Source organism: Fusarium verticillioides, chromosome 1 (assembly GCF_000149555.1).
Source record: "Fusarium verticillioides 7600 chromosome 1, whole genome shotgun sequence".
Classification (NCBI taxonomy): Eukaryota; Fungi; Ascomycota; class Sordariomycetes; order Hypocreales; family Nectriaceae; genus Fusarium; species Fusarium verticillioides.
In genome coordinates, this window is record NC_031675.1 from 3,223,669 (window position 1) to 3,249,204 (window position 25,536).

The window sequence follows — 25,536 nt, forward strand, 5'->3', positions numbered from 1 at the left end:
TCCCTATTCAAGCAACTAACAATTATGATGTGTATCATTTTCAACCTAGTACATTAGTAATGAACTAACAACTACTCGAGTTCTGCTTTTTTAAGTTCCCACAGGCAGTATAGGGTAACATTGGCCTGGGTACATCAGGATTGGTTTCAGGCGAAGAGTATTCAATTATATAGTGTATGAATTAATTGTGTCTCTTGCTAACATACTCAACGCAGCGAGGAACCGTCACCATCAAGTGGTCTCCTAGTCTACGATTTGTTGATTAGTAGAATCCATGGCTATACCTCAAGATTCAACTGTTTCGTTGTGATGATCTACTGAATGCACTTTACATATGAAATTTGCCCTACCGGAATATGAGACACGTTCACTGCTGCAAAATGTGAAGTGGTCACTCAGTGTAGGTGACTGTTCATTCGTAGTATATGGAGTCAGGGAGTTATCGCTGCCCGGCTACTAAACTCTTAGAGAATGCAACGTTGCTCAGCTTCACCTCTGACTTAGCTCCTTCCTATCTGCCTGGTCATTGAGGTGCCTGACATTCTTGGTGTATTGATGACTGTAGAGGTGCAGACCGACTCTACTAATACCTTAGTTAAGTTAGTAATATGAGAAGAGTGATTAGGAGGAATAAGGGTACCTATTGTCCAGAGAGAAAGACACCAGAGACGAGGTACCTAGCCACGCGAGTTTACCTTAGGTATCTATTTTGACCATTGCACGTGTATACAATGCCATGCCGATGATAAACTAAGGCACCTTGGCCATTTACATCACACCATCTTGCGAATATCGAAGAAAGTATCCGTAAGATTACGTGACTAGGAAAACAATCAATACATACTTGGTATACTTAGTTACTAGGCAGCGAGGATATTAGAAGTTGCCGGTGTTATAGCTAACACAAGACGCATGGATGTTTTCAATGTCCAAGTAGACAATTACAGTTGGCTCCGTCCGACGACTGCGCCATCCCTTGAAGATGAACCAATATCATAATATGGAGTCAGGAAGTCTCGCCAGGGTCTATACACATTGGTGGACACTGTCATCTGAAAGGACAACGAGCATTAAAAATTAATCCACAAGGTACACGCCGATTTGTATGTCTCAATTTAATCAATATGTTCACACATGGCTCTCGCGAAGACCGTCTTTGCTGAAGCCGTACACGAGAGAAAATACCTATGCAGGTTCATGCGAGTAATTCAAGAAGGGCAGGTGAAAATAATTCAAGCTCTTATTAGCTCCGATAGGGGACTGGGGTTCTCAGGTTGGGGCGCAATAGCGCGTTTCATATCGAGACTTGTGGATTTAGCCTAGCAACAATTGGCGACGGGACATTAGTAGACTGGCTAGACTGGATCAGAGTGTCGAAGCAGACGTGGCCAATTGATGGGCGAGTCTGTCCAAAATAGATACATACAGGTCAGGTTGGTCATGAGCGTCATTATCAGTGATACCCTTTGACTCTCAACATCAGATACTATTGTCCACGTATGGAGCCCAACGCGTGTGGTATTGTATCACAAAGGATCGAAGTGAAACAAACGGGCACACAACCCAAGCAATTCAACACGAAGTTCAATTCTCGTATTATTTGCTCATATCTACTGGTGCCTTATGATACTCGACTCGACGGGCTTGCCACAGGTGCGAATTCTAAAGAGTGGTCTGGCATTGTACTTGTGCAGATATTTGCCTAGGTACTTACTTAACGCTAGGTACTAAGTATGTGAGATATCCATTGCATTACTGCCATGCATGCCTTATGAAAGCCTCCAGGTTCCTACGGATGCGATACCAAATACCATGCCAACAACGACGTTCTTCTATAATGGCATTGATATTGGTAACTCAATACGGAGCACTCAACGTTTATATAACATCCCGAACCTATATAACGTCTTCGCTTGACGGATGATAGTGACGAACTCGTGAACTTCAAGTGGTTGCCCCTATTTTAATCTCTTCAAGCCCAGGGTAGATGCACGGGCCGCGCGCCTCTTTTAGGACAGACCTCGCAAGCACCACCCCTGATTCGAGTGGAGGTAAGGTACTCTGTAGTCCAGTGGTGGCTACTGCTGCCCTCCTGTAACATTTCACAATGCGCCGAGGGCTCTGAGATGGGCATTCCATGCCACCAATGGTATGTTGCACTGGCCGTGAGGATCCCCTGCCACTGGGCGTCAGGATTCAGGAAGCGTTTGGTAAGAGTTGCACCAACCAATAAGAGGCATTGACCCCTGGGCGGGAAGACCAGTCTGCCAGCCTCTTGTGGAGGGAGGGAGGGATGGCCCCACTGTACCTGCAGTTACTGGATTCTGTATGGATCGTCGCTGGCTGCAGGACCGTGTTGGCACTGGCGTCTCACTTCTGGTCTCAACTCCGCCACTGCCCAAGCTCACGAGATTAACAGGAGAATTGCAACAAATCACAATTTGGGATCAGCAATTGCCGAATCACAGACGGATAGCACGCCCTAGAAGTGCACCAAGCTATCGTCATAATACCACGTTAGGTCCTAGCAAGATTGCTCATGGCTCGTGTGGTACGGTGCGGCGTACTCAGTGGTTGCTTGCAGGACCACGAGCGTCAGACCCCTGCTCATTTGTGTCCGTCAACTCATATCCATGACATTTTTGCCTGTCTCTGAGACTCCGCCTTTGACAAGGTCACCCCAGTCACGACTCTCCACTACGAGCTCGTGTCATACGTCTCGTCCCCCGGTGCTGCATTTGCTCTCTTCTCTCTCATTTCTCCTGGATCATCTGCTTTGCTTTGCTTTTGTCTGCTCTCTTTCCCGCGCTTGTCTCTGCACACCCATTCCAGGCCTCGCAAAACCGTCTGGTACGATCACGTCGAGGTTCACTGCCAATCGTCGGACTCCCTCCTTTTACCTATAGCGCCAAATTGCACGCTTGATTTGCATTCCCGTCGTTTGGCTAGAGAGCGATATCGAACAAGCGTACGACAGACATCTACCCTCCCGAACCGAACACATCACCTTTCGCCCTCCAATACGACTGCCACTGCGACTTTTGAAGTAGATCATAGCGATTTCCTCCACGTCGGCGTCTTTTTTGTCACTCTCGCACCTGTGGTGTTGAGAACTCAGCCACCTTTCCACTCCTTTCGACACCAACACTTTCTTGCTGCATCCGGCCAGCTCTCCCCAGGCATCGGGTTCATCAGATTGTCGCCACATCCGTTAGCTTCAACTCTCTCTGCTTGCGAATAACTCGATTCATTCCTTACTCGTGACGACTTCTCTTTCAGCGACGTGTGCATTCTCTTGGCCTTCCAAGAGTTGAATTTCGTTTCCGACAGTCTTGACCACTGCTCGCTTCTGACTTGGCCTTCGATTTGATTTGCGACGCGAACACCAACTGACCAACCTTCGAACCCGTCATGCCATCGAAATCATATTAATTTGTTCTCAAGATTGTGATTGACTGGGAATCTTTTTCGCGATGAGTTTACCTGAGCCGCCGTCCTCGTTGGACAATGGTTGCTCGGTTGTCCACGACAACACCCTATATGTTTTTACGCCAACTGCTTTCTTGTCGCTGCCGCTTGAGGAGGGTGCAGAATGGAAGAAGTTGAAGATGGGAGAACAAGTTACCGGAGGAGCCTGTGTGGGAACTGATGCAGCGCTGTTCATCATTGGAGGTAGTGGTGGTCAGGCCGACTACAATGGCCTACAAAAATACGTTTTCGCCGACAAGAAATGGGAGACCCTGTCTATTGATAACACAGCTTTCCGAAATTTACAACACCACGGTGCTGCCTATATCAAGAATACCGACCAGATAGTCGTCTCTGGCGGCAGCCAGGACGGCAGAGAAACACCTTCGGATACCTCACTATACTTCGCCGCCTCAGGACCATATATCCTCCAGAGCGCAGCGCCATCTGCCCTCTCTGTCAATCCCATTCTTTTGGCCTGGTCCGATGCCGAAGTTTGCCTGCTTGGTGGTAATGACTGGAACACGCAAGTTTTAATCTTCAACGCCGCGACAGGTTGGAGAATAATGGGCATCACACTGTCCACGCCCGTTGCGGCTTCCAGCAAAGCCATGATTGCTCAGGGAGACGATGGCTCCAAGAGTCTTTATGTTTTCGATCTCTCAGCCAGCCCCAACAAAGTTCATCGCTATGTTGTCTGGGGTGACAACAACGCACCTGGTCAAAATGCTGTGGATCAAAACGTGAAGCGTGACCTGTCCCTGAAGGACTGGCCTGAATATAACTCGACACTAGCTCCTACCACAACACGCTCCGATTACTCGATGGCTCAGGACTCGAATGGCAGGGTTGTGTTTGTTGGTGGCAACAAAGACGAGCCTCTCGCCTTCTTTGATATGAAGGAGAACTCCTGGCTTGATGCCTCTAGCATCGTAGGTGATGAGTCGCAGAAGATTCTCTCTGCGGAATCTACCTCTGGAACCAAGACCAGAACCAGCACCACCAAGACATCGTCAACTGAATCATCCACAAGAACCAAGTCTGTCAGCAGGTCATCGACATTAGTGACGTCGACTGGCTCAGCAACAGCCACCGACGACTCATTCTCATCGGCGACCATCTCTGACTCCAGCTCTGCTACCAACAGTGACATCGCGCCAGTTGGCGGTGCTAGTAGTGATGACAAATCTGGTCTTAGTTCCAATGCCATATTGGGTATCACACTGGGCACGATCTTGGGCTTCATTGCTGTGCTCATTGTCATCCTGTTACTCTTGCGCCGCCGTAAGAAGACCCGCCAACCATCACCTGAGAACACGCAGCCCAGGCACGATTTTCCCTCTGATGAGAAGGATCCCATGGGGCTTGGCGGTGGCCCTGTGTCACCCTTCCGCGCTCACCATTCCAATATGTCACAAGAATCATTCTCATCTATGGCAATTCTGATGGGCCGTGCTGGCAAGAGCAAGCCCGGTGTCTCTCGCAAGCTGAGCAACGGCACCAACCGTAGCTCCGTCAGCACTGAGCACAAACAGCTCAAATCTACCATTGGTAAACCAGTCCTGCAGGAGATGCAACATCCTGTATTACAAGGACAAGATACCCGCGGAGTGGCTTTCGATCCAACTGTTGCCGAGCCACGACCTCGGAATGGACCTCTCGAGACACAGGACGGTTTGCGAAGGAGCTCTGGCTGGAACCGATACTGGTCAGGCGGTAGCGCTCTTCAGATCTTAGGATTCGGTTCTTCTAAGAGAAACACTGTCGGCTCTGATAGTGACTCGCACTACTCAGATGCCATCCCACATCGAAACCCTCGCGCTACGCAAGATTCAGCAACTGTGCCCCCTCTGAACTTCGAATTCCGCCCCGAGATGAACCGAGTCAATTCTGGAAGCCCTGTCGTCGCCGAGTACAACAAGAATATTCCTTTCAGAGATGGTGTAGCTGGTAAAATCGAGCGCCCTATCTCAAAAGCATCTTCCGGCTACTCCAGCGGCATCCCCGAGAGCGTGAACGAAACATGGGACCCTCATCATAAAGACAAACCCTGGGGTACAGATCGAGCGACCAGCAGTATTTATAACCCGAGCTTCTACTTCGGTGCACCTTTGTCTCCCCGGGTCCCACCGCCCCAGACACCCCCCTCTGGAGTAAGCACGCAGCCTCAGCTCGCAATGGCCTCGCAGTCATCAGACATGAGCTGGTTGAATCTCGGTGACCGCACTCGTCAGTAGAGCAGCCGCAGTTTTTATGTACTGATGACGTCTTTAAGTTCTGCATGCACATTGTGAGCTACTAAGATACTCCCATCGTGCGTTGCAAATATACCTCTTGCAAGCGATTAGTCGTTTTCAGGTTAAACACATCGCTTTGAGCAACCATCACGCTCTATCACTCTCATTCACTACCTACATCTTGGTGCATGTACATAACGGCACACGCACTCAATCACACTCACTACTCCTCTCAGACCTAGTGTCTTTCCGAGAGAACCTATTTTCTTTTCTTCTTTTTGATAAAGTATCGCATGAACCGGCATCGGCGTGCGTATCGGCCGGCTTAATCTTGCTCGTATTCATTTGAGTCCTTTTTCTTGGCGCCGCTTTCATCCTGTACATTCTAGACGTGGACACGGGATTGATCGTTTTTTCCCGTTCTTTTTTTTTTTTTTCGATCGTTGTTGCTTTTTCTAATGATACCACCATCTCCTGACGTATGTAATTGGCTAGTGTAGCAAGAAAAGGGGACCTGGAGGGGATGATCAAAGATGATGGAGATATTGGATGGGGCCAAAAGAGATGCTGGGTTGAGTTGAGGTTTGATGATGGGAAGGGGACGTGACTGCTGGCCGAGGCTGAGCGGCGGTAGTCAGTTTTGTTAGCTCTTCAGTCATATCTGGATGTGAAGGGAAGCTGGAGGAAGCCAGGGCTGTAAAGCCGACGTTCCTCGAAATTAAAATATTTGCACAATCTCGTCCATTATGTATCTTTATATATGTGACTTGTGTGTTGTTTCAAATACGACTTGGATGAAGTATGAACTGGTCATTCAGTTGCATTGCTGAATATTGTTCGACGGCGACCTGTTGTGTGATACAATATGATCCTTTTCATTCTCGCGGTCGCTAACCATCACCGCCTTGGAGATTGTCTGTCATCAGCACTTCGTCATGCTTAGGACCTGACTGATAGGGAATCCATAGTCAGATATTGAACTTGCCAGCCAAATGAAATGAATCTCTGTACACCATTACCAGCATCAGAGTTTGCACAAGCGGCGGGCCGAGCCTTATCTTTGATTATGACCACGTGCTTCATCAAGCAATTGAAGCTTATTAGTGTATATTGAATGATATAACTCGATTCAGAACATGGCTTGATGAAAGATACGAAACGTAGCTCTCGCTTATTCTGGAAGTGCTGTCCCCTGGAAAGAAGCTCATGGCACGAGAGTTGGCCACGAATCATTCCTAGGCACTCATTCAGCTAACTGCCTCTCGAACGAAATCCCAATTGCCATTAGGCATAGGGACACATCTACGAAGTGCACAGTTGTAGAGTTTTGTGCAGCTTGAAGAGGTACGACGCCTTGGAACGTATCTATCTCCATGTATTGTTGAGCCTCAGCCCCAGGTTCATGTGGGGGGGGGGGGGGGGGGGGGATATATAACAGAAAGACTCTGGTGAGGGTTTTCTGGAAGATGTTTCTCGCGGGGGGCAAAGGGAATAAGACTTTTTGGCGAGTATCATGACATTATGACAAGTGGAATCAAGGGTCCATGAAGTTGAAAGGTGAATAGATCTAGATGCAAGGAGTTTTGCTCCTCATGAATGAATCTATGAACGGGCGATGTACACTATGTGTTGCGTTTGAAACAGTTGATGAAATGGCTGAGCAACACCCTCAAGTTCTCGTGCTACGCAATTAGTACAATAACAGTATAAAAAGCATAACAATAAATTCTTTTCTGGCCTTTTCCTACAAAGGTATGAAGCCTAGAGGCTGCTGGCAGTATCTCGTGGAGAGTTGCACCAGTCACCGTATCCAGTTTGGATGAGCCAGAACATCAACGGAACATGAGAAACCTCCGGAGGAAGTCGCCTGTAGTAACCGTCTTGGGTCACTGACTTTTCTCCCAGTGGGTCCTAGAGCCAAGCGAAGGAAAATGGCGATTTCAGGGTCTTGTTGGCATCCTGGTTAGTGACGATCAAGCGGCTCATTGAGTTTGAGAGATTTTCTCAGCCGCTTACTTGTAGCTGGTGGCTGTGTTTCTTTGAGATGAAGAGGAACTGGACGATTACGAGCCAAAAACTAGGAAGGGAATTACGTTAACCTAGCCTCGGATGCTAATAATCCTTCTGCAAGGCACAGATGATAAAGTTTTCTGCAGATTTCTCTGTGCCTATCACCTGAGGCCAGACAACCTATGATGTTGCACCAAGGTGTCAAAGATAATCAATGCAAGCAAGCTACTCTAAATTTATAGGTAGATATGAAATTATACCAGAATATACTCAAGTCTTTTTGGTATTTAGGATAGAGGTCCTAAGTCGTCTTGCCTCTCCTTGCTATCCCACGGAAGATGTTGCCGAGGGTGAAGAGTGACCCTGGTCGTCAGAGGAGGGTAGTCAGATTGGGAGGGAACCATCCGGAGTAATGTTGAATGTGGAATACGATAAATGAATATGAGTGGATGAAGTTCGATGGAGAGGCTCAACAAGCTTCGTTGCACTAGGGGAACGACATGTATTGAAGGAGAGTTGGAGAAGCCAAGGTCCACTGCAACACAAATGAGAGCTATACAACTCCCGAGAGAGTAGGTAGGTAAGTAGGTACTGATGCGAGGAAACAGATCGTAGGTGTAGCGACAGTGATGATCAGTAATGCGTGAAGTTAGTATCTACCATACAGTCAAGTAAGTCCTTGAATAGGAATATTTGCATTCTACTAGTACATGCTTTGACCACTGATCTGTAAGAAGAGAAGAGAGAGCCATGAACACATCGGTCGCCCAAACAGAAGCTCAAACATGTCCAGAAACTCGGGGAGGGATGGATGGACCTGACATGGCCCCCATGCAGCACGGCCAAATTCCAACTCTGGTAAGCGAGCCATAGCCCAGCGATAACTTTTACAGGGCCTATTACGGAGGAGCAAGTCTGGTCTCCCAAAGCTAACCCGAGCAGTTAAACTAAACACTGGCAACCTTACGCATAGACCAGGCGGATATCCACCACTTAGAATTGTCCGCGGGTAGCGTACAGTACGTTTCCCCCCAACGAAGGAAAAGATCAAGTTAGCTGCGTTGATGGTATCTGAATACAAAATTCCAGAAATCGTAGTAAAACTTTCAAAACAAGTAAGTGTCGGTAGGCCAGGTCCTTCATCGTATACTCAAGGTATCACACATTCATCCTTGGACATGTATCAAGAAACTTCTTGCTACCTATTTAGTAGGTTGAGTCGGTAAGGCGCCGAAGTATCCCGATTTTGTTCCTTGGAGCCTCTAGTCTCAGGTTAGTAGTATGAGAGACCACTGAAGAAGAGTCTCGGAACAAGGGACATCCCACGCTGGCGGTAGCCATAGGTGTCGCAGAATCTTGTCACATGAATAAGAGATTGTAAAACTGTAAGAGATGGAACAGAGGTCAAGGTGGGTGGAAATTATCATGCGAGAAAAGAAAGACAATGAGCATTGCGACTTCAACCTGGCTTTAACTAGCTCATTATCCTTGAGCTCAGTAATAGTTAGTAGTATCTCAGACAGAAAACCCACCCCGTGAGCCTTGCTCGTGAAGGTTCTTCTGGCGTCTGGCTCTGGATGACACCAAGGAAATGAACTTCTACACCAACCAGATATGGGCATTGACCCCTGCCATGGAATGACCCTCCCCACCATCTATCTCCCTTGACGATATCCTCTAATTGGGGATCCCCAGCTGACAATGTCCTGCAGCAGGAGATGGATGGGTGATGGATGGGACATCCCACTCCCCAAGTACTGGTACTTATTAGATCCCTGCCCTTTAGCAGCCTATGCCAGTCGCTCTTTGGATCTCCCTGGTGGAATTGACAACTGTTTCTTTCATGGTGACATTCGGACAACAAAGCGAAGAAGAAAAAAAGCGACAGTTTGGCTCCTTAGGCTCCTCCCCCGCCTGCCCGCCTCCAGTTCGTTTACATTAAGCACGGGCAGGGCCAGAGAATAGGTAGTGACCGGCTATTCTCCACCAAAATGGACCGTACGAGAACCCCACTCTCACCCAAGTACAGGTAATAAAATCCACTCTGTCGACAAAAAGTCTCTCTACATTCAGCGGTTGAAAAGAAAGCAGCAACTGAACTGCCCGGTACGCCGCCCGCCCACTTTGGATGAACCTACCTACCTACCCACCTTAGTACTAACTGAAGGTACAGTAGTTGTGCTAAGGCTGCCACTATACGACCAAGCACCTTTAGTTTGGACTCTTCGGTTTACGGTAATTGACCCAAGACTTGAATCAGCCCGAGTCTAATATTGGCTTGTCTCGTCCTTCGTCCGCGTCCACTCTTGCGTCTTCGTTTCTTGGGTTCCTCTCCTACAGTTTATTGGCATCTACACCTACATATCTATATCTGCACATCGCTTCCAGAACGGTCGACACTCTCCCTTGTCCTCTCATCACCAGCAACTGTCACTCAGGTCAAATCGTCATTGTGGTCTCTGCTTCCAATTTCGGGCCCCATCATAACTCTTTTGCGGCATCGGCATCGGCATCGGCATCGCAAGCTTTCTCGTCTCTGCGCCATTGTCAGATATTTCTATTGTATGTATCTACGCCGATCAGCTGGATACTCACCGACCAAGTCCGACTGGAACGCATCTTGATACTCTATCTCGACTGTTACGATTCTGTAAATATCTCTCGTCACCTTCGCTTGGTGTCAACTTTCTCCGCTTTTGGTGCTGCTTCAACGACTAGTTCCATCTTGTGCAGCCTTGACTGGCGCATTTCACGACTCGCTCGGCTGATCAAAAAAACTCACTTGTGATTGCCTCTATTCGATCAACATCCGCCGCAACCCGGCCATGATGAGTTCGACGGCATGGAACGGGCAGGACCAGACAATGGCCTCGACTGGTGAGGACGACTTTCATCAATTTCTCGACATGAGCAGCATGGGAAGTTTGGGCGATGGCATGCACTTCGACTTCCAATCCTTCCAAGATGGCTCTGCTCAGGGTCTGATGAACCAGGCGCGAGATGCCCCCGACACAATAATGACCGACTCCGATAATCCAGGCCTAATGTCTACGCCAAACACGATGCCCATGTCAACGTCCACGGTTCAATCAACCATTCCCGCGCACATGATGACGCCCGCAAGCGATCCGATTTCTAATATCGACGCCCAGATTCAATATCTCCAACAACAAAAGTTCCAGCAGCAGCAGCGCCAGATGCAAGAGCAGCAGGTGGCTTTCTTCCATAATCACAACCACTCAGTGCCCCCTACACCGCAAAGTCTCGAGATGCCCAACAGTGGACAGTTCTATTCACAGGCTGAGCAAATTCCGACATCAGGTGCCTACGACAGAAGTTATCACCAGCGGATGAAGGAGCAAGATGTAAGACTCCGGTCCATCACCAACCCCCGCCTCTACATGTCATGTTGCTAACTTGGTTCCAGATGGCATTCACACCTCTCGTTTCCCCCGCAGTTACCCCTTTGGACCCCAACTTCTCCATGGACAGCGGCTATACTATCCCCAGCGCCTATTTTAGTCCTCTGACTTCACCAGCTCTCCACGCACAGAATGACCCCTCTACAGTCTACGATCCCCGCCTTACCAACACCGACAATTCACCAGTCGATGTAGATCTCGACAGATCGGCTGCTCCCGTTACCTCCGTTTTGGACCTGCCCAAGAAGGCTGCAAGAAAAAAGACCGCGACCAAGGCACGGGCAAAGGCTAGCATTCGAAGTTCTCCCATCGTCAAGCCTCAGCGCCGGAAAACAGGTCCCAGTCCGGCCATCGTCTCACATGTACTCAGTGAAGTCGAGGAGAACAGTGGCGCCTTTCTTCCTATGCCTGCGACCTCTGCCGAGACCTCGGCAGAAGAGAATTCATCAGTATCCCCTGAGGCCCTCTCGGAGATGCCCCCACCGCCAATCCCCAACAGGAGATCGACCAGCAAATCCCCATACATCCAAGCGCAGTCGAGCAACCAGCAAACACCTGTCTCTGGCCCTGTTGATTCACGTCCAGCTCCAGCTACTCCCGCATCGCTCATGAAACTCCCGGCATCCAGGGCAAGCAAGCAGGCGAATGGGCCTCAAGGGCCGGTTGTGTCTGAGCATATTGAATCGCTCGAGTTGCCTGAGTCGGTATCTGGCAAGACCATGACCCCGGTCATCTCGCGCTCTTCTGTGCAGTCTCCTTCCGTAGAACCTATGTCTCGACGAGGGTCGAGCTTTCAGCCATTGCCATCACCAGTTTTCCCTAAGGCTTCAGGATCTGCATCAGCAAGTGCGAGCCCCCAATTAGCTCCCGGTTCGGCAGGCCCATCCGCACGGAAAACTCCTCAGCTCGCGCCTCGGTCGAGCAGGAAAAGGTCGACAGGTTCAGTACATGTTTCGCCTGCACTGTTGCCTCGAATATCCCCTAGCATCAAGCCTCTTCTCCCGGGCACACCAGGTATGACACCAGCGGAGAGTGCTGCATCGCAATTGCTCATGTCGAAATCCAACTACCAAAATATCCTCGAGGGCAATAAGGTGCCAGGCGTTTCATACCCGAGCGAGCTTTCAACAAATCTCACATCAAAGCGAACGTCACACAAAATCGCGGAGCAGGGGCGGCGTAACCGAATCAACTCGGCGTTACAGGTCATGGCTGGATTATTGCCTGGTGGAGACAAGACGAATCTTGCAGATGAAGGTGACAAGAAGGATGGGAAACAAGCGAACGCGCAAAACAGCAAGGCCAGTGTTGTCGAAAACGCCATTGTGCACATGAAGAGCCTTGAGAAAGAAAACGGCGATCTGAAGAAAGAGGTGGAGGAACTTAAAAGACGACTGGAGGGGCTGCAAGGGTCAACAGACGATAAAGAAAAAGCATGACAAAGAGGATCTGGGTGCATCTAGTTCACCACATGATATACACGGGCGTTGAACAGGCGGGAACCTCCCTGGTGCATAATTGGGTAGGTCTGGCACATGATGGGCTCAAATCTCTTCGTAATATCCTCAAGGGCGGCAGCGATTTTTGTTTCGGCGTTTTGCTTGCGGTGTTGAACAGGGCGGGATACTAGACGGGTGCCTCTGGGCCTAGATGGGCTTGTTGTAGAGTGTATTTGTTGAAATCGCTAGACGAAGCAGTAGATGATCTAAGTTGGTAAACGAGGAATTGACGGCCTCAGAAGAGTTGTGGAGCACGGGAATACCAGAACTAAATAGCAAAGGTCAAGTTAACAAGCACACAGTGAGGCGAGACATGGGTCCAAGCTCTGAGATGTCGAGGAGTGACATGAATTAGAGGATAAACGTGGTGAAGTAGTTTTGGCTGGGGGGGGGTCTGGAGCATTGTTTATTGTTGTGAGATATGGATGGCTGTTATTGTTGATGATCAAGAACGTCAGTATCTAACTGCTCCATAACCTCCACCACAAGTTTCAAGCTCTCCATGAAGCCGTTGACAGCGACTCGGAGCATTCGATTGGTTGTGGCCCTGTAATGAACCTCGAGAAGCTGGATATCTGTATCGTCACCAGATGGGGAACCCTGCGTTGACTTCGGCGCTGGGACAACGGTGAGCTGTCGCCTAACGAGTGGGGAGAGTTCAGGGTCCACCTGAATGGCCTTGAGGGCGGTTGTGGCCAGTCGAGCGGTGGGAAAGGGGACGTTGAGGACACTGAGTACAAGGGTAGGGGGTCAGCAAAGAGAACGAGAATAACAACAATAACAACAACAGCCAGCCTTGGCCTTGGTAGCCTCAGACTTGGGGTCGTCATCGTCACAGGACAGGGGGGTGGCTTGCATGGAGCAGGGAAATTCGGGATCGGGAATGGCGGTCATGGTTGTGATTGTGGCGGAAGTGGTCACTGCTTTGGTAACGACGCTCTAATCTCTCTTGGTTGTTGTGATCGATCTATTCGTTTCCCGATGCTTAAATATTCTGGTCCTGCGGTAGTTTTATAATGACGATACTAGCGTTGGCCTCTGCTGTGACGAGGAATGGAGATCTAAGCCGAAAATCGAAAGGACAGGAACGTCAACCCCTGAGAAGTTTTGCGGTCTGATTCGATAGTGAAGAGAGTCTCTTTTGAGATAGTTGAGTTTGATGTGAGTGTAAAAGTGAGAGGATGTGTATTTGAATGTGAGTGAGGTGAGTTTGTGTGTGACTCTGATCTCGAAAAAGATTGGAGGTTTCTGATAGTTGCGTGGGGACGAGATTGATTGGCCGTGGGGAGATCCATTACAGGAACCGGGCGGTAAATGCTAGACCATTTGGGGTCGTAGATTTATGGCACAGCCACAGAAAAAGCCACAGCCGGGGATGGTTCAATTGGTTCAATTGAATCACAACAATAACTGCCATAGTAGAATCTAATCACTTGGATGCCCTTGGAATCTATTTATTGCATTTGTTCCATTTAGGAAATAAGGCCTGCAGTTCTAATTACAGATGCTCCTGGTGTAACACGCAATGCCTTAGCTCGTGAAATTCCCCAAGATGAAAGAGTTTATGCTGAGTTATAACTGTCTAGTTTCATGTCATAACAAAGTCCATCAAAACAGAACTGATTACCTACCTTACCTTGGTACCTATTTAGGGTAAGGTACTTGGGACATCAAATAGAGGCAGTTGGGGAAACAAAGATATCTAAGGATATGACCTTCACTACTAACCTTGCCTTACCTTTGCTAGGTGGGCATTTATTGCAGTGGATAGAAGTCGCGTGAGGAACAACTGGAAGCGCTGGTTGTTTAATACCTATCTACCAAGACCAACGTTGCATGGGACTTAGAGCTGTGACTGGGGTTGGGCTGGAGCGGAATGGTATGTTGTGGTCCAGGGCCTGGGCCAAGTCAAAAAAGTCACTGCTGTTTGCTGTTGCTATGGCAATAGCACCAAGGAGCAACCTGTTTCGGGCAGGGGCCAAAAAACAACGACAATCGCCCATACAAAAGAATCGTTAGCCCAGTGTCCAATCTTACATCAACATCGTCAACCAAGAACTTCAATTCTTTTCCCTTCCCCGACTTTGCCTTCTGGCTTTTGGTGCTTTCTCCTGTCCGCGCTGGAGCTGGACTTGAAGACCCCCCTTCTTTAACCTCACCTGTTAACGCCAGCCTCCTACCTACCTTGCCTTTTTAGCTCACTTAACGCTGCAGCTTCCCGTTTAACTGTCAAAGGCAATTCGTCCCCGGTCACCGCCTGCTCTGATCATTTGTCGCTCGTCGCATTGAAACATCGCCGCTGCTTCAATTCATTGACTGTGTATATCTTGCTTGAACCTGACATCTTCCGACTGCATTTGAAGGCTCCTGCTCTTTTTTTTTTCTTTTTGGGTCCAGCAACAGCTTCTGGACGGTCCCACTGCCAGCCTCCCTGAAGCCTGGAACCTGAAGCGCAAGTCAACATCAACAACACCCAATAATAACAACATGGCTCCTTCTACCAGGCAATCGCAAAATATGGCGCAGATAGTCGAGTACATACCAGGTAACTATTTACTCTCTACTACAACATATCATTCATACAATGGCCGCTCGGCTGTTCAGGGCCATGTCGCATTGTTATCCTTTTCAGTTTACGCCGCTGCTCAAGGCTCCGCCTTGCTTCATCGACATCAATGTTCACAACATGCTTTTGCCAACATCGTGGCTAAACTATATTTCAGACCGGCTTTACCTTGCCTCCTACATCCATCCTCCTACTCCAGACACGCCGTTCCCTTACCCCGAGGAGCCTCAGCCAGCTTCTCCTAAGAAGCGAAGCCAACGAGCTGCTGCCGGTGCGACCCCGCTCGCCGCCAAGTCGAACCGACCACAGCCATGCTATTTCACTGTCGACGATACTCTTCTGTACAACGCTTTCCACCATGATTTTGGCCCTCTGCACATCGGCCACCTCTACCGATTCGCCATCCAATTCCATGATATCCTAGGCGCAAAGCAAAACAAGGACCGCCCCATTGTTTTCTGGAGCGCTGCTGACCCTAGAAGTGAGCTTTCCCGTGCCAATCTGTGCGAAGCGCAAGAAGACTAACACCAAGTCCAGGTCGTGCGAACGCCGCTTGCATGCTCGCATGCTACATGGTCCTCATACAGAACTGGCCTCCCCATCTGGCCCTTGCCCCGATTGCGCAGGTCGATCCTCCTCTGATGCCATTCCGAGATGCGGGTTACAGCCAAGCCGACTATGGCATTAGCGTTCAAGATGTTGTCTATGGTGTGTGGAAGGCCAAGGAGGAAAAGTGCTGCGATCTAGACAACTTCGATCTTGACGAATATGAGCGTTTCGAGAGAGTCGAACATGGTGATTTCAACTGGATCACTCCCCATTTCTTGGCATTTGCCTCTCCCCAGCACGCGCCGGTTCAGAAAATCACAGAGGGTTCCGACCTGTACCCATTGCTTCCACGGACGCTAGCCGCCGTGGATGCCCATCCCAAGTTGCCAAAGCCCTTCAAGAATGTGCTGAAGCATTTTTCCGAGAAGAACATTGGCCTGGTGGTCCGCCTCAACTCCCAACTCTACTCCCCCTCGTACTTTGAGGCACTGGGTATTCAACATCTGGACATGATCTTTGACGATGGCACATGTCCCTCGCTCTCAACTGTCCGCAAGTTCATCAGACTCGCCCACGAGACCATCACTGTCCGTAAGCAGGGAATCGCTGTTCATTGCAAGGCTGGCCTCGGCCGCACAGGTTGTTTGATTGGCGCCTACCTCATTTACCGACACGGCTTCACTGCCAATGAAGTGATCTCATTCATGCGCTTCATGCGACCCGGCATGGTTGTTGGTCCTCAGCAGCACTGGCTCCATTTGAACCAGGGCACATTCCGCGAGTGGTGGGTTGAGGAGAGGATTGAGCGCAGACTCAGGAGGGAGATGGCTGCTGCCAACCCTATTCCCAGCACCCCTATTCGTGCCATGCAAAAGACAACGCTTCGGAACGGCCAGGCCTCGACACCCCCCAACCGAAGCCCCTCAAACCGTACTCCGCTGAGTGAAGTCGACCACGACCGCAATAATATTGGGGTCCAGGAAGACTATTTGCCAGCTCCTACACCGGGCCAACCGCGAAAGACTGCCAGGGATCGCCATCACCCTTATCAACGCTCAACTTCCAACGGGCTCGCTGTTGAAGAGCAGCGCACTATTGAGCAAGAAGCCGAGTACATTGCGACGCACAGCCAGGCTCACGGCGGAGAGTCTGATGAGGAGTTGCATTTGCGCTTGCGACGCCATCGTAAGGCGACCTCCCAATCACCGGCTCGCAGTGAGAAGACTCGCTCGGTTAGCCAGACGACGGCTATCTACACCATTGATAACGATGCGTCACACGATGCTGAGAACATTGGCTCTGTGCGGACGAAGCACGCTGAACGAGTTGCTAGTACCCCTGGCGTCCTGACAAAGGTCCGCGGCAGCAAGCGGCAGGGGGAGTCTCCCCTTCGGGCAAAGGAGTCTGCTGGCATTCGGAAGACCAGCGGCAGAGTAGGCAGCGCCAATCATGGAGCGTCAGTGACGGCAGCTTCGACGGCCCGTAAAGTTTCTGGAGCTTAGAAAGCACCAGCACAACGAGTCCAGCCGCTTCAGCGTTCTAACGCGAAGCGTAACAGACAATTGTACGATTCCACGTTACGATCATGATTCACGTACGTCACGGGCAATGTTAACGTCTCTCATGCATTGGCGTTTCTGGCTCATAAGAAGAGGACGAGCGGTTTATGTTTGAATGTTAATGATTCGTCTCTCATGCATAATTGCTTACCCGAGAAGTGTTCGGCTTTCAGTTAATGTCATTTGAAACTTGCAAGATAATCCAGTTTCTGCAACCTATAAGGATCATTACGGCTGCGACTTCGATGGAGTTTGTCGCGGTCAAGGAGAAGGCAACTGGAGAGGCGTGAATAATGCATACTATCTCGGATGAGGGAAAGACTGAAGGCATAACGGAGTTAAAATTTGCGATGGCGTACAGGCAGGCAAGGTTGAAATTATTATTGTGGAATTATTTGGTTTGGCATTGCACCGGGTTTTGTTGTTTCTTGATGATAGTCAAAGAGGAGGCAACGAAGAAGAGACGGCAGCGGATTTTTACGACGGTTATATAAGTTTTCCAAGAGCTGAATTACATACATCTCTTACACTGTTCATTCTTTGTGGATTTCTGTCTGACAACCAACCGTTTGAGCTTTTCACTTGGATGATCTATCTACATTGCTTCGCATGCAGTTCGTCTCAAGTTTACCATCAGGTCCGGATGGCTTCGAGAGCTGTGACAACATCTTCTATCACCTTGCCGGCCTCAGCACTCGTCATCTCTTCACTCACGGCCAAACACTTGTCCACGACATCACGATATCGACTACCGACCTTGCTACCCAGACCGGGAACGAGAACTGCACGCAGGACCTTGTCGCGCCATCGACTTGTGGAGTAGTGTGGTTTATGGTATGTTTGAAGAACCTTCCAGAGACCTATTTCGAGGAGCACCAAACCCAGACTATAGATATCCATGGGCTTGCAGTGAGGAAAGCCTCGCAAGGAAGCTGGGTGTCGGTGTAGCGTAAGGATCGAAGGATTACGGGGCGCGACAGAGAGCGCAGTATCAAGGTCTGGTCTTGAAGCATCGAACCCCGTCAGATAAGGGTACTGTATATCTGGTACAAGTGCCCCAGCAGCAGTTGATGAGTGAGCCGATGCTGAAAAGGCTGATGGAAAGAGGAGAATGTTTGAGCTGCAAAGGCTTTTGTGAAGCCAGTCAAGTGAGTGCAGGGTCCATAAGGCGACGGCGAGCGTATGTGCCAAACGGACTCGATCATCGAGGTTGGGAGTCTTGAGGTCCGAGCTGGCGATGAGTTCGTGGAGCGTTGAGAAAGAGGGCGAGGGCGAGGGCGCGTTGCATACGAGCCCGTATCTGCACCGTGAAGTATCGTCAACGTAGCCTACGCAGTTGATGCTATGAAGGTCAGGATGGCAATCGGAAGCGGAGTGCATCATGCGAGCAAGATCGTCGAGACGACGCACATGAGCTACACGTTCATCTACATCATCGCGGTCATAGTCAACCCACTCAATCACAACATCTCCCGCGCTCTCATGCCGCCCTGTACTTCTCCCGCCATCACCAGCATCCCCGCTGAGATCAAGTGCAGCACGGGGAACCTTGAGAGCGAACGTGGGCTTGAACGAGGCCTGAGGCTTGGCGTCTAGGTTGATTCGGAGCTTCTTGAGGTTGGCCGAAGCCATTTCAAGGAGGGTAAGTTGAGCAACGTCACGTTGCGCAGACTCGAGTAGCTGGTTCGTCCAAGCCCGTTAAAACGATGGGAGATGAGAGGTTGGAAAAAGGCGTTCGAGGCCATCGTTAAAGTTTAGAGTTGAGGTTTCTTTTAGCCTTTGTGTTGGACCTTTGATTTAGGAGGGGTCCCCCAGGTCCCTTAGCAGGTTTATGAACTTGTCTTTATCTACGAGCAATCAGTTCTGTTTTGATGGGTATGACAGATGAGGGCTTGGAGGACTCACCTGCTATAACCCATCTTGCTCTTAAACCCATCTCCTTGCCCCAATTCCTCTCACTTGGTACTCTTGAAACACAATTCATGCCGCGACTCTCATCATCTTTCGATCTCTTTCTTGAGGGTGAAGGCGACTTTCTTGGCTTCGATCCAGTGACTTCCAAGCTGGCTCTCCCCTCGTCAACTAGCCCGTATCTGTTCTTCAGTTTCTTGAAGCCTGTGACCGCGCTATGTAACTCCTCGAGGATTTGAAGTGCCAAACTCCTCAGCTGGGGATTCCTTGTGCTTCCAAGATGAGCTTCAAGTCTTCCCTCCGCAACACCCCAGTCCCGGCCCCAGACGACCAGGCGCATCTCCTCAATGCGTACTTTACATAGAAGTCTCTGGCTATCTGTGTCAAGGTTGGCTGCTGCGGTGAAGAGGCTGTAGGCTCTGACGCAGCCGTCGAAGAGTTGGCCGAGAACGCCTACTACGGCGAGGGCAGTTCCCACGGCTTCAGCCATTGCATCAGGGTGAGGGGTCAAGGTAAGAAGTGACGGACGGGATATAAGACCTGTGAGACGTTGAAGGCTTTCCCATGAGGTGATTAATTATATGCATATACTGATTATGATATGTAATTTGTGAGCTCCAGGCAAATACCAACTAGAGCTCAATTAGAAAGATAATAAGATTAAAGATCGGCACTTAATCAGCCCTAGAATGCAAGGTCATCAGGGGTCTGTCGCGATTCGAGCGGCAAACGCCCAATGGTCGCATTGGATGGATGTTTCGAGTTGAAGTGGATTCAACTCAACCATAAACAATACGCTGCTTGTTAGTAGTTGCACACTTACAACTAAATCTATCAACAAAATAATTATTCTGATAAAGTATACACACAGATTGTCAAATCTATTTTATACATGCCAGGTCACATCGTGACTTTACAATCACTGACCTTTCATTGCAACATCTGCTGCATGGCATTCAGCCTGTAGCTTTCCCTCCGCTCCATCAGTTGAGAATGCCGCCCACTGTCGATAATTTGTCCATTTTCAACAATGAAAATGCTGTCAGCTTTCTGCACAGTATGCAGCCGATGAGTGATGGCCAATACTGTCGTGCCCCTTGATGCTCTCTCGAGACCCTCTTGAAGGGCTGCTTCGCTGGCGGCGTCAAGAGCACTGGTACTCTCATCTAGGAGCAGTAGCCTGGGACGACGAACAAGAGCACGGGCGATTGCGAGGCGTTGTCTTTGGCCGCCTGATAAACGAGAAGCTGAGGGTCCGCATTCAGTATCGTAGCCATCAGGGAGGGCCTCAATAACATCATGTATATTTGCTAAACGGCAAGCTTCCTTGATTTCATCATCTGTGGCTTCATGACCGGGAGGTGCTCCCAAGCCAACATTGAAACTCACACTACCATCAAAGAGGGCAGGATCCTGAGGTACTAGAGCAATCGTATCTCGAAACGACGCTGGAAGCTTGCTGATGTCGTTGTCATCGATGAGCACGCTGCCAGATGTCGGCTCGTATAAACGCTGGACCAGGTTCATGATCGTCGATTTGCCCGCTCCTGAAGGACCAACAAGACCACAAAACTGGTTGGGTGGGAGCACGAAGGAGACATTGTCGAGTATAGTGGCGTCGGGTCGGCTAGGATAAGCAAAGGAAACGTTTTTGAACGTCACCTTTGCACCTCCACGACGATGGTTGTCCGCTGGGCCGAGCGACTTTTCTCCACCGGATGCTTCGACATCCCCCCCAGTCTTAGAAGGATCTTGTCCAGGTTTTCCTGTGTGTGTGCTACTTCCCATATTGACGATCGTCATGACGCGAGACAGGGCCAGGCGAGCACGAGAGAATTCCGGAGCAAGTGAGAACATGCCACTCCAAAGCTGAGCGCTCGTCAACATGGCGACCAATATAATAAGGAAGTCCTTCTGAGTATACTCTCCTTTCATGATGAGCTGTGAGCCCCACCAATACGCGAGAGCGTTGATAAAGGTACCGGTTGTGTATGAGATGGCCAGCCAGATGTTAGTTGTGACCGAGGCGCGCACAACCTGCTCCCTCGGAGGCTTCAGTAATCGGGCGAAACCTTCCATATACTCATTTTCAAGGGAAAGGACGGCCACTGTACGGATGGACTGAATAGCCTCAGTTGCAAGTGCTGTGGCAGTAGAGAAGGCCTCGCGGTGTCGCTCTTCGTAACGCGCCAGCATGCGCAGCTGCATGAAACCTGTGCCAAGTAATATTGGAAGCGTCACAAGACACACCAAGGCAATCTTCCAAGCGAAGATATGGGAAATGATGACCGCGATGAGAACATTGATGAAGATGGCAAACACGGTACCGAAAGTTGAACCACTAAAGGCACCTACAGACATGCTATCTTTGGTGATGATGCCAAGGAGGCTGGTCGGTGTTCGTCCTTCAGACTGATGCCAGTGGATCCCTTGCTCCAGCAAGGATCGGAACGACAGAACCCGCAGATTGTAGAGAAGCCTTTCAGCGACAATGCCAAAGCCCAGCCAAGCAAGAAAGTTGGCTATAAGCTCCACGCCCGCGAGCATGAAGAACAAGCCTGCAAACAGGTTGCCCATGGATCTTATGTGGTCGAGGGTATTTGCACAAGGGTTGAGCGCCCCGACAGTGAAGCCAAATATGATACCGGAACCAGAAAAGGTAGCCCCGACGAAGACAGCAGCGATCATGGCGAGGGTGAACCAGCCCAGGGATGGTCGAATCAACCAGACAAGACCCCTGATGACAGAGCTGAAAGGCTTCACCTCGTCTAGCTCATCATCACCTGATGCTACTTCTTCTTTTTTCTTGGTCACCTCCTTCTCCCGGCCCAATATCTGGGAATCTAGTGGCTGTTTTGCCTCAGAAACCTCGGTCTGTTCGCTCAGCTGCGTGTCATTTCGGAGAGTTGAAGCTCCAATCGACTCGCCGTCCACGGATCCTGTGTCACTCTTATTGCCAACTGTCTGCAGTTTTGCCATGTGCGCAAATTCGCCATTCTCTTTGGCCATAAGATCATCATAAGTTCCTTGCTCAACGACTCGGCCAGCCTTCATGACGACGATATTATCGGCATTACGTATAGTGGATAAACGATGCGCAATCGAGATGATGGTTCTTTTCTCAGCAGCAGCCCTTTCGACAGCGAGCTGGATTCTCTTCTCACTCGCAGAATCGAGAGCTGCTGTTGCTTCGTCCAGGACAAGGATTTCAGGATCCCGGATCAAAGCCCGAGCAAGTGCAATGCGCTGTCTCTGGCCACCACTCACAAGCGACCCCTTGGGCCCGGCAGTTGTACCATAGCCTAATTCAAGACGTTCAATGAAGCTGGCCGCATCAGCTTGCTCAGCGGCGTGACGGATCAAATTGGCAATTTCGACGAACTCGGGCCCGAGAGCCGCAGCTGAATCTAATGCATTCTTGCCCTTGGCAGCCATCTTCGCGAGCTCGGGACCCTTGAGCAATGATTTGAGGTGTTTGTGGGGCTCCTTTGGAGAGTTCACCAGACCTAGTGCGATGTTTTCGAGGATGGACCTGTCGAGAAGCGAGGGTTCTTGCTGAACGAAGCTAATAAAACTTCGTAGAGACTTGACGTTGAGTTCTCGCAAGTCGTGCCCTTCCAGTTCGACCGTGCCCTCGGTGGGATCATGCAGACGTGCTATTAGTGATGCGATAGTACTTTTTCCGCTCCCCGAAAGCCCGACGATCGCCGTATATTTTCCAGCCGGGAAGTCAAGCGTGACGTTGCCAAGGACAGGCTGGCCTCGCCGAGAGGCATACTCGAAGGACACATTGCGGAATGTCAGGGTCTTTGCTGCACTTGGAGGGAGTACAACACCCTCTCGTGAAGTTCCGTCGATGGATGAAGGGGCATCAATGTCTTCCTTGAGCCGCTGGAATGCACCTACGGCTGCTCCTAAAAATGGAAGAGTGGGTGCCATTCCGCCCAACATGACGCAAGCGTCTACGAGAAGATAGACGATGGCATAAATCTCACCAACAGTGGTGCTCCCGTCGTTGCGTGCCACAGATTCAGCGATCTTTTTACTGCCCTGCCAGAAAGCTAGTGCATTGCCGGAGTACGCGATGAAGTACAGCATACCGGTCTGGATAGCGGCAATGGAAGATTTAGCTATAGCGTACTTGCGAGAACGGGCCATGTGCTCTGCAAACTTCTCTTCAAGGCGGGGAGCGGCACCGAAAGCTTGAACGACAGCAACGTGCGACAGAGCCTCGGAAGCAATGGAAGAGGCTGCAGCGGATGCTTCCGTCTGTTTGACCACAAACTTGCCCAGGTATCTTCCCCCTAGTATTCCAGAAAGAAGAAAGGCCGGGAGCATACAAATGAGGATACCGGCGAGTCTTGGCTGTTTCGTGAAGGCAATAATAAAGACAGTGACAAAAAAGCTCATGGTTGTGATGATGTTGCCAACCTTCTCTGATGTGCCGGCCTGCACAGCTGTGATGTCGCCCTGGAGTCGGCTTGACACTTGCCCAGATGATCCACGAGTGTCGAAGAACTCTGGAGGTTGGCGCAGAAGTGCGGAGACGTAGCGAGTCCGTAAACGCTGAGCAAGACGCTGGCTGATGATGTTCCAACAGGTCAGATGACCATAGATCAGGACAAGTGCAATAGCGCCAATCCAGGCAGTCTTTATAACCTTGTCGTTGATAGCATTCTCGTAGTCAAGAGGATCAGATGCTGCATCGCTCGCTCCCGAGTCGCTACCATCTGCGGCGCAAGTGGCTCCGTTGAAGTTATCGATGAGCTGGCCGAATAGGACGCCCATAAGAGGGAAAGGAACACCAGCTCCAACGGCGCAGAGAGTACCCAACGCGATGAGGAAGTAATCGACCCAGGTCGGACCCGCGGCGAACAAGAGTTCGAGGTAAGTGAAACAGGTTTTGAGAGACTGAGAAGCGTATCAGTATCGTTTGCTTACAGCATTCATCTGGGGTCTGGAGGAGATGGTGTTGACCTACTGAGAGAAAGCTTCTCTTGGGCTTCTCTGTGCCCGACTGATCAAGTGTGACGGACATGGCTGTCGCTGTCGATCGAAGGGTAAAGCGAAGGTTTCTTAGAAGAGCCAATCCATTGACTGACTGCTAGTTGAGTAACGAGGCTGTCACCAACAGAGCCCGTCAAAGTTCAGCGATGCCTTAGTAGCCTACGAAAAGGCCCTCACTGCGCTCAAAGAGAGTACAATACTTGACAGAAGAGACAGAGCAATCTTGGCAGCCAATGCAATACGTCAGCTGTCATTCAAAAAGCCGATTTAGGAGCCCTGAGCCAGCGAGACCCTGTTATGCAAGCATCATTTAGGATGAGTATGAAAGCGCGGTCGGCCTGGGCATCTAACCTTGCGTTGATGGATCGTGGATACCTACAATGGCCCTGCATTGCACTCTGCGCTTTGACACAATCCATAATGGCATGGCCTCGATGGGTCTCTCAGAAGAGGTAGGATCGTCTCGGTGAAGTGGGTGCGAGGGTGTATTGGCGACGGGTAGAACGGTTATCCTCAGGAACTCCGTTGTGTCTGGTCAACGCGGGCGTGTTCATATGCAGCCAGGGTTGAGGATCAGATAAACCAGGATGCCCAGGTACTGTAGTGTAGTATTATGTAAAGAGTCCAGGTGAGTCGGAGAAGAGTGTGGGATGCGCCACGCCAAGTGTGTTGGTGGGCTAAAAAGGAGCCAGCCAAAGAGAATGTGAATGGTGATCAGATAAGATGAAGATGGTGTGACTGATATGATAAGATGTAATGTGACATCCATGGCGCCAAGTCCGAGACGACAACAAGTGGAGTAAACCGCCGAGCATCGGAAGCGATCGTCACTTGTTTTTGCCGTATTTGCAACTCAATGCATCGTCTTGGCTGCCGGGGGGGAGAGCAGTTCTCAGAAGGATCCTTTTGAGACGGTTCAGAGACATTTGGGAAGACAAGAGAGTCGCATCAAATGGAATTAAATGACCCATTCGCCATGACAAGGATGATGAACCTAGCGTGAGAAATCCTTGATAAAAGCCGTAGGCGTGGAGAAATGGTGGAGAGGCGTCGGAATGACTGCCCCTCCCTGCCCTCCTATCGGAGTAAAGAAAACCGCTGTTTGGTCACTAAAAGGCGTAGCTGGATGTCAATGTTCCGAGAGGCGTTTTTATGCTTATTCCATCGTCAGCGGGAACGGAGATCGGATGTGGCTAGGGATGCTGGAGCTGGAGCTGGTGTCGACAAATGACTTGATTTCTCTCGGTGGATTCCATTTGTTCTCAGACTCCAATTTCCAGGCAGGGGGTCATCGGGAAGTGGGATGAA

The 25,536-nt window shown here is 50.0% G+C and overlaps 7 protein-coding genes across 8 annotated transcripts; 3 read left to right on the forward strand and 4 right to left on the reverse strand.

Annotated features, from left to right (window-relative positions):
* The first annotated feature begins 2,465 nt into the window (after positions 1-2,465).
* Positions 2,466-6,517, forward strand: FVEG_01004 (hypothetical protein). The gene has a single exon (XM_018887765.1). It carries the CDS (start codon positions 3,474-3,476, stop codon positions 5,703-5,705), a length of 2,232 nt encoding a protein of 743 aa, XP_018743566.1. The 5' UTR covers positions 2,466-3,473; the 3' UTR covers positions 5,706-6,517.
* Positions 6,518-9,796: 3,279 nt separating this feature from the next.
* On the forward strand, positions 9,797-13,747 carry FVEG_01003 (hypothetical protein). Its single transcript, XM_018887764.1, has 3 exons — positions 9,797-9,821; positions 9,889-11,080; positions 11,143-13,747. Exons 2-3 carry the CDS (start codon positions 10,541-10,543, stop codon positions 12,574-12,576), a joined length of 1,974 nt encoding a protein of 657 aa, XP_018743564.1. The 5' UTR covers positions 9,797-9,821; positions 9,889-10,540; the 3' UTR covers positions 12,577-13,747.
* Positions 13,069-13,530, reverse strand: FVEG_01002 (hypothetical protein; the record flags this gene model as incomplete). The annotated part of the gene is made up of 2 exons (XM_018887763.1): positions 13,069-13,366; positions 13,454-13,530. The coding sequence occupies 2 exons, from the start codon at positions 13,528-13,530 to the stop codon at positions 13,069-13,071; spliced, it is 375 nt and encodes a 124-aa protein (XP_018743565.1).
* Positions 13,748-14,661: 914 nt separating the features above from the next.
* On the forward strand, positions 14,662-18,103 carry FVEG_01001 (cell division cycle 14). Its single transcript, XM_018887762.1, has 3 exons — positions 14,662-15,181; positions 15,360-15,683; positions 15,740-18,103. Exons 1-3 carry the CDS (start codon positions 15,124-15,126, stop codon positions 17,251-17,253), a joined length of 1,896 nt encoding a protein of 631 aa, XP_018743563.1. The 5' UTR covers positions 14,662-15,123; the 3' UTR covers positions 17,254-18,103.
* On the reverse strand, positions 17,944-18,942 carry FVEG_01000 (hypothetical protein; the record flags this gene model as incomplete). Its single annotated transcript, XM_018887761.1, has 1 exon — positions 17,944-18,942. The coding sequence occupies one exon, from the start codon at positions 18,940-18,942 to the stop codon at positions 17,944-17,946; it is 999 nt and encodes a 332-aa protein (XP_018743562.1).
* Positions 18,943-19,107: 165 nt separating this feature from the next.
* FVEG_00999 (hypothetical protein) lies at positions 19,108-19,711 on the reverse strand (the record flags this gene model as incomplete). Its single annotated transcript, XM_018887760.1, has 2 exons — positions 19,108-19,157; positions 19,216-19,711. The coding sequence occupies 2 exons, from the start codon at positions 19,709-19,711 to the stop codon at positions 19,108-19,110; spliced, it is 546 nt and encodes a 181-aa protein (XP_018743561.1).
* Positions 19,712-20,020: 309 nt separating this feature from the next.
* On the reverse strand, positions 20,021-25,176 carry FVEG_00998 (hypothetical protein). 2 transcript variants are annotated; one of them, XM_018887759.1, is made up of 3 exons: positions 24,580-25,176; positions 24,203-24,520; positions 20,021-24,132 (listed from the first exon to the last, which is right to left on the reverse strand). In XM_018887759.1, the coding sequence occupies exons 2-3, from the start codon at positions 24,257-24,259 to the stop codon at positions 20,152-20,154; spliced, it is 4,038 nt and encodes a 1,345-aa protein (XP_018743560.1). In that variant the 5' UTR covers positions 24,260-24,520; positions 24,580-25,176; the 3' UTR covers positions 20,021-20,151. The 2 variants fall into 2 exon arrangements, with proteins under 2 accessions (XP_018743560.1, XP_018743559.1); XM_018887758.1 differs by having other exon boundaries at positions 24,203-25,176.
* Positions 25,177-25,536: the final 360 nt, after the last annotated feature.

Bases quoted from the DNA above. Each gene is read 5' to 3' on its own strand.
- FVEG_01004 (XM_018887765.1), top strand. From the start codon at position 3,474: ATGAGTTTACCTGAGCCGCCGTCCTCGTTGGACAATGGTTGCTCGGTT.
- FVEG_01001 (XM_018887762.1), top strand. From the start codon at position 15,124: ATGGCTCCTTCTACCAGGCAATCGCAAAATATGGCGCAGATAGTCGAG. The intron at 15,182-15,359 runs GTAACTATTTAC...ACTATATTTCAG, and splicing joins GATAGTCGAGTACATACCAG to ACCGGCTTTACCTTGCCTCC. The intron at 15,684-15,739 runs GTGAGCTTTCCC...CACCAAGTCCAG, and splicing joins GAGCGCTGCTGACCCTAGAA to GTCGTGCGAACGCCGCTTGC.
- FVEG_00998 (XM_018887759.1), bottom strand. From the start codon at position 24,259: ATGTCCGTCACACTTGATCAGTCGGGCACAGAGAAGCCCAAGAGAAGC. The intron at 24,133-24,202 runs GTAGGTCAACAC...TACGCTTCTCAG, and splicing joins CCAAGAGAAGCTTTCTCTCA to TCTCTCAAAACCTGTTTCAC.
- FVEG_01003 (XM_018887764.1), top strand. From the start codon at position 10,541: ATGATGAGTTCGACGGCATGGAACGGGCAGGACCAGACAATGGCCTCG. The intron at 11,081-11,142 runs GTAAGACTCCGG...ACTTGGTTCCAG, and splicing joins AGCGGATGAAGGAGCAAGAT to ATGGCATTCACACCTCTCGT.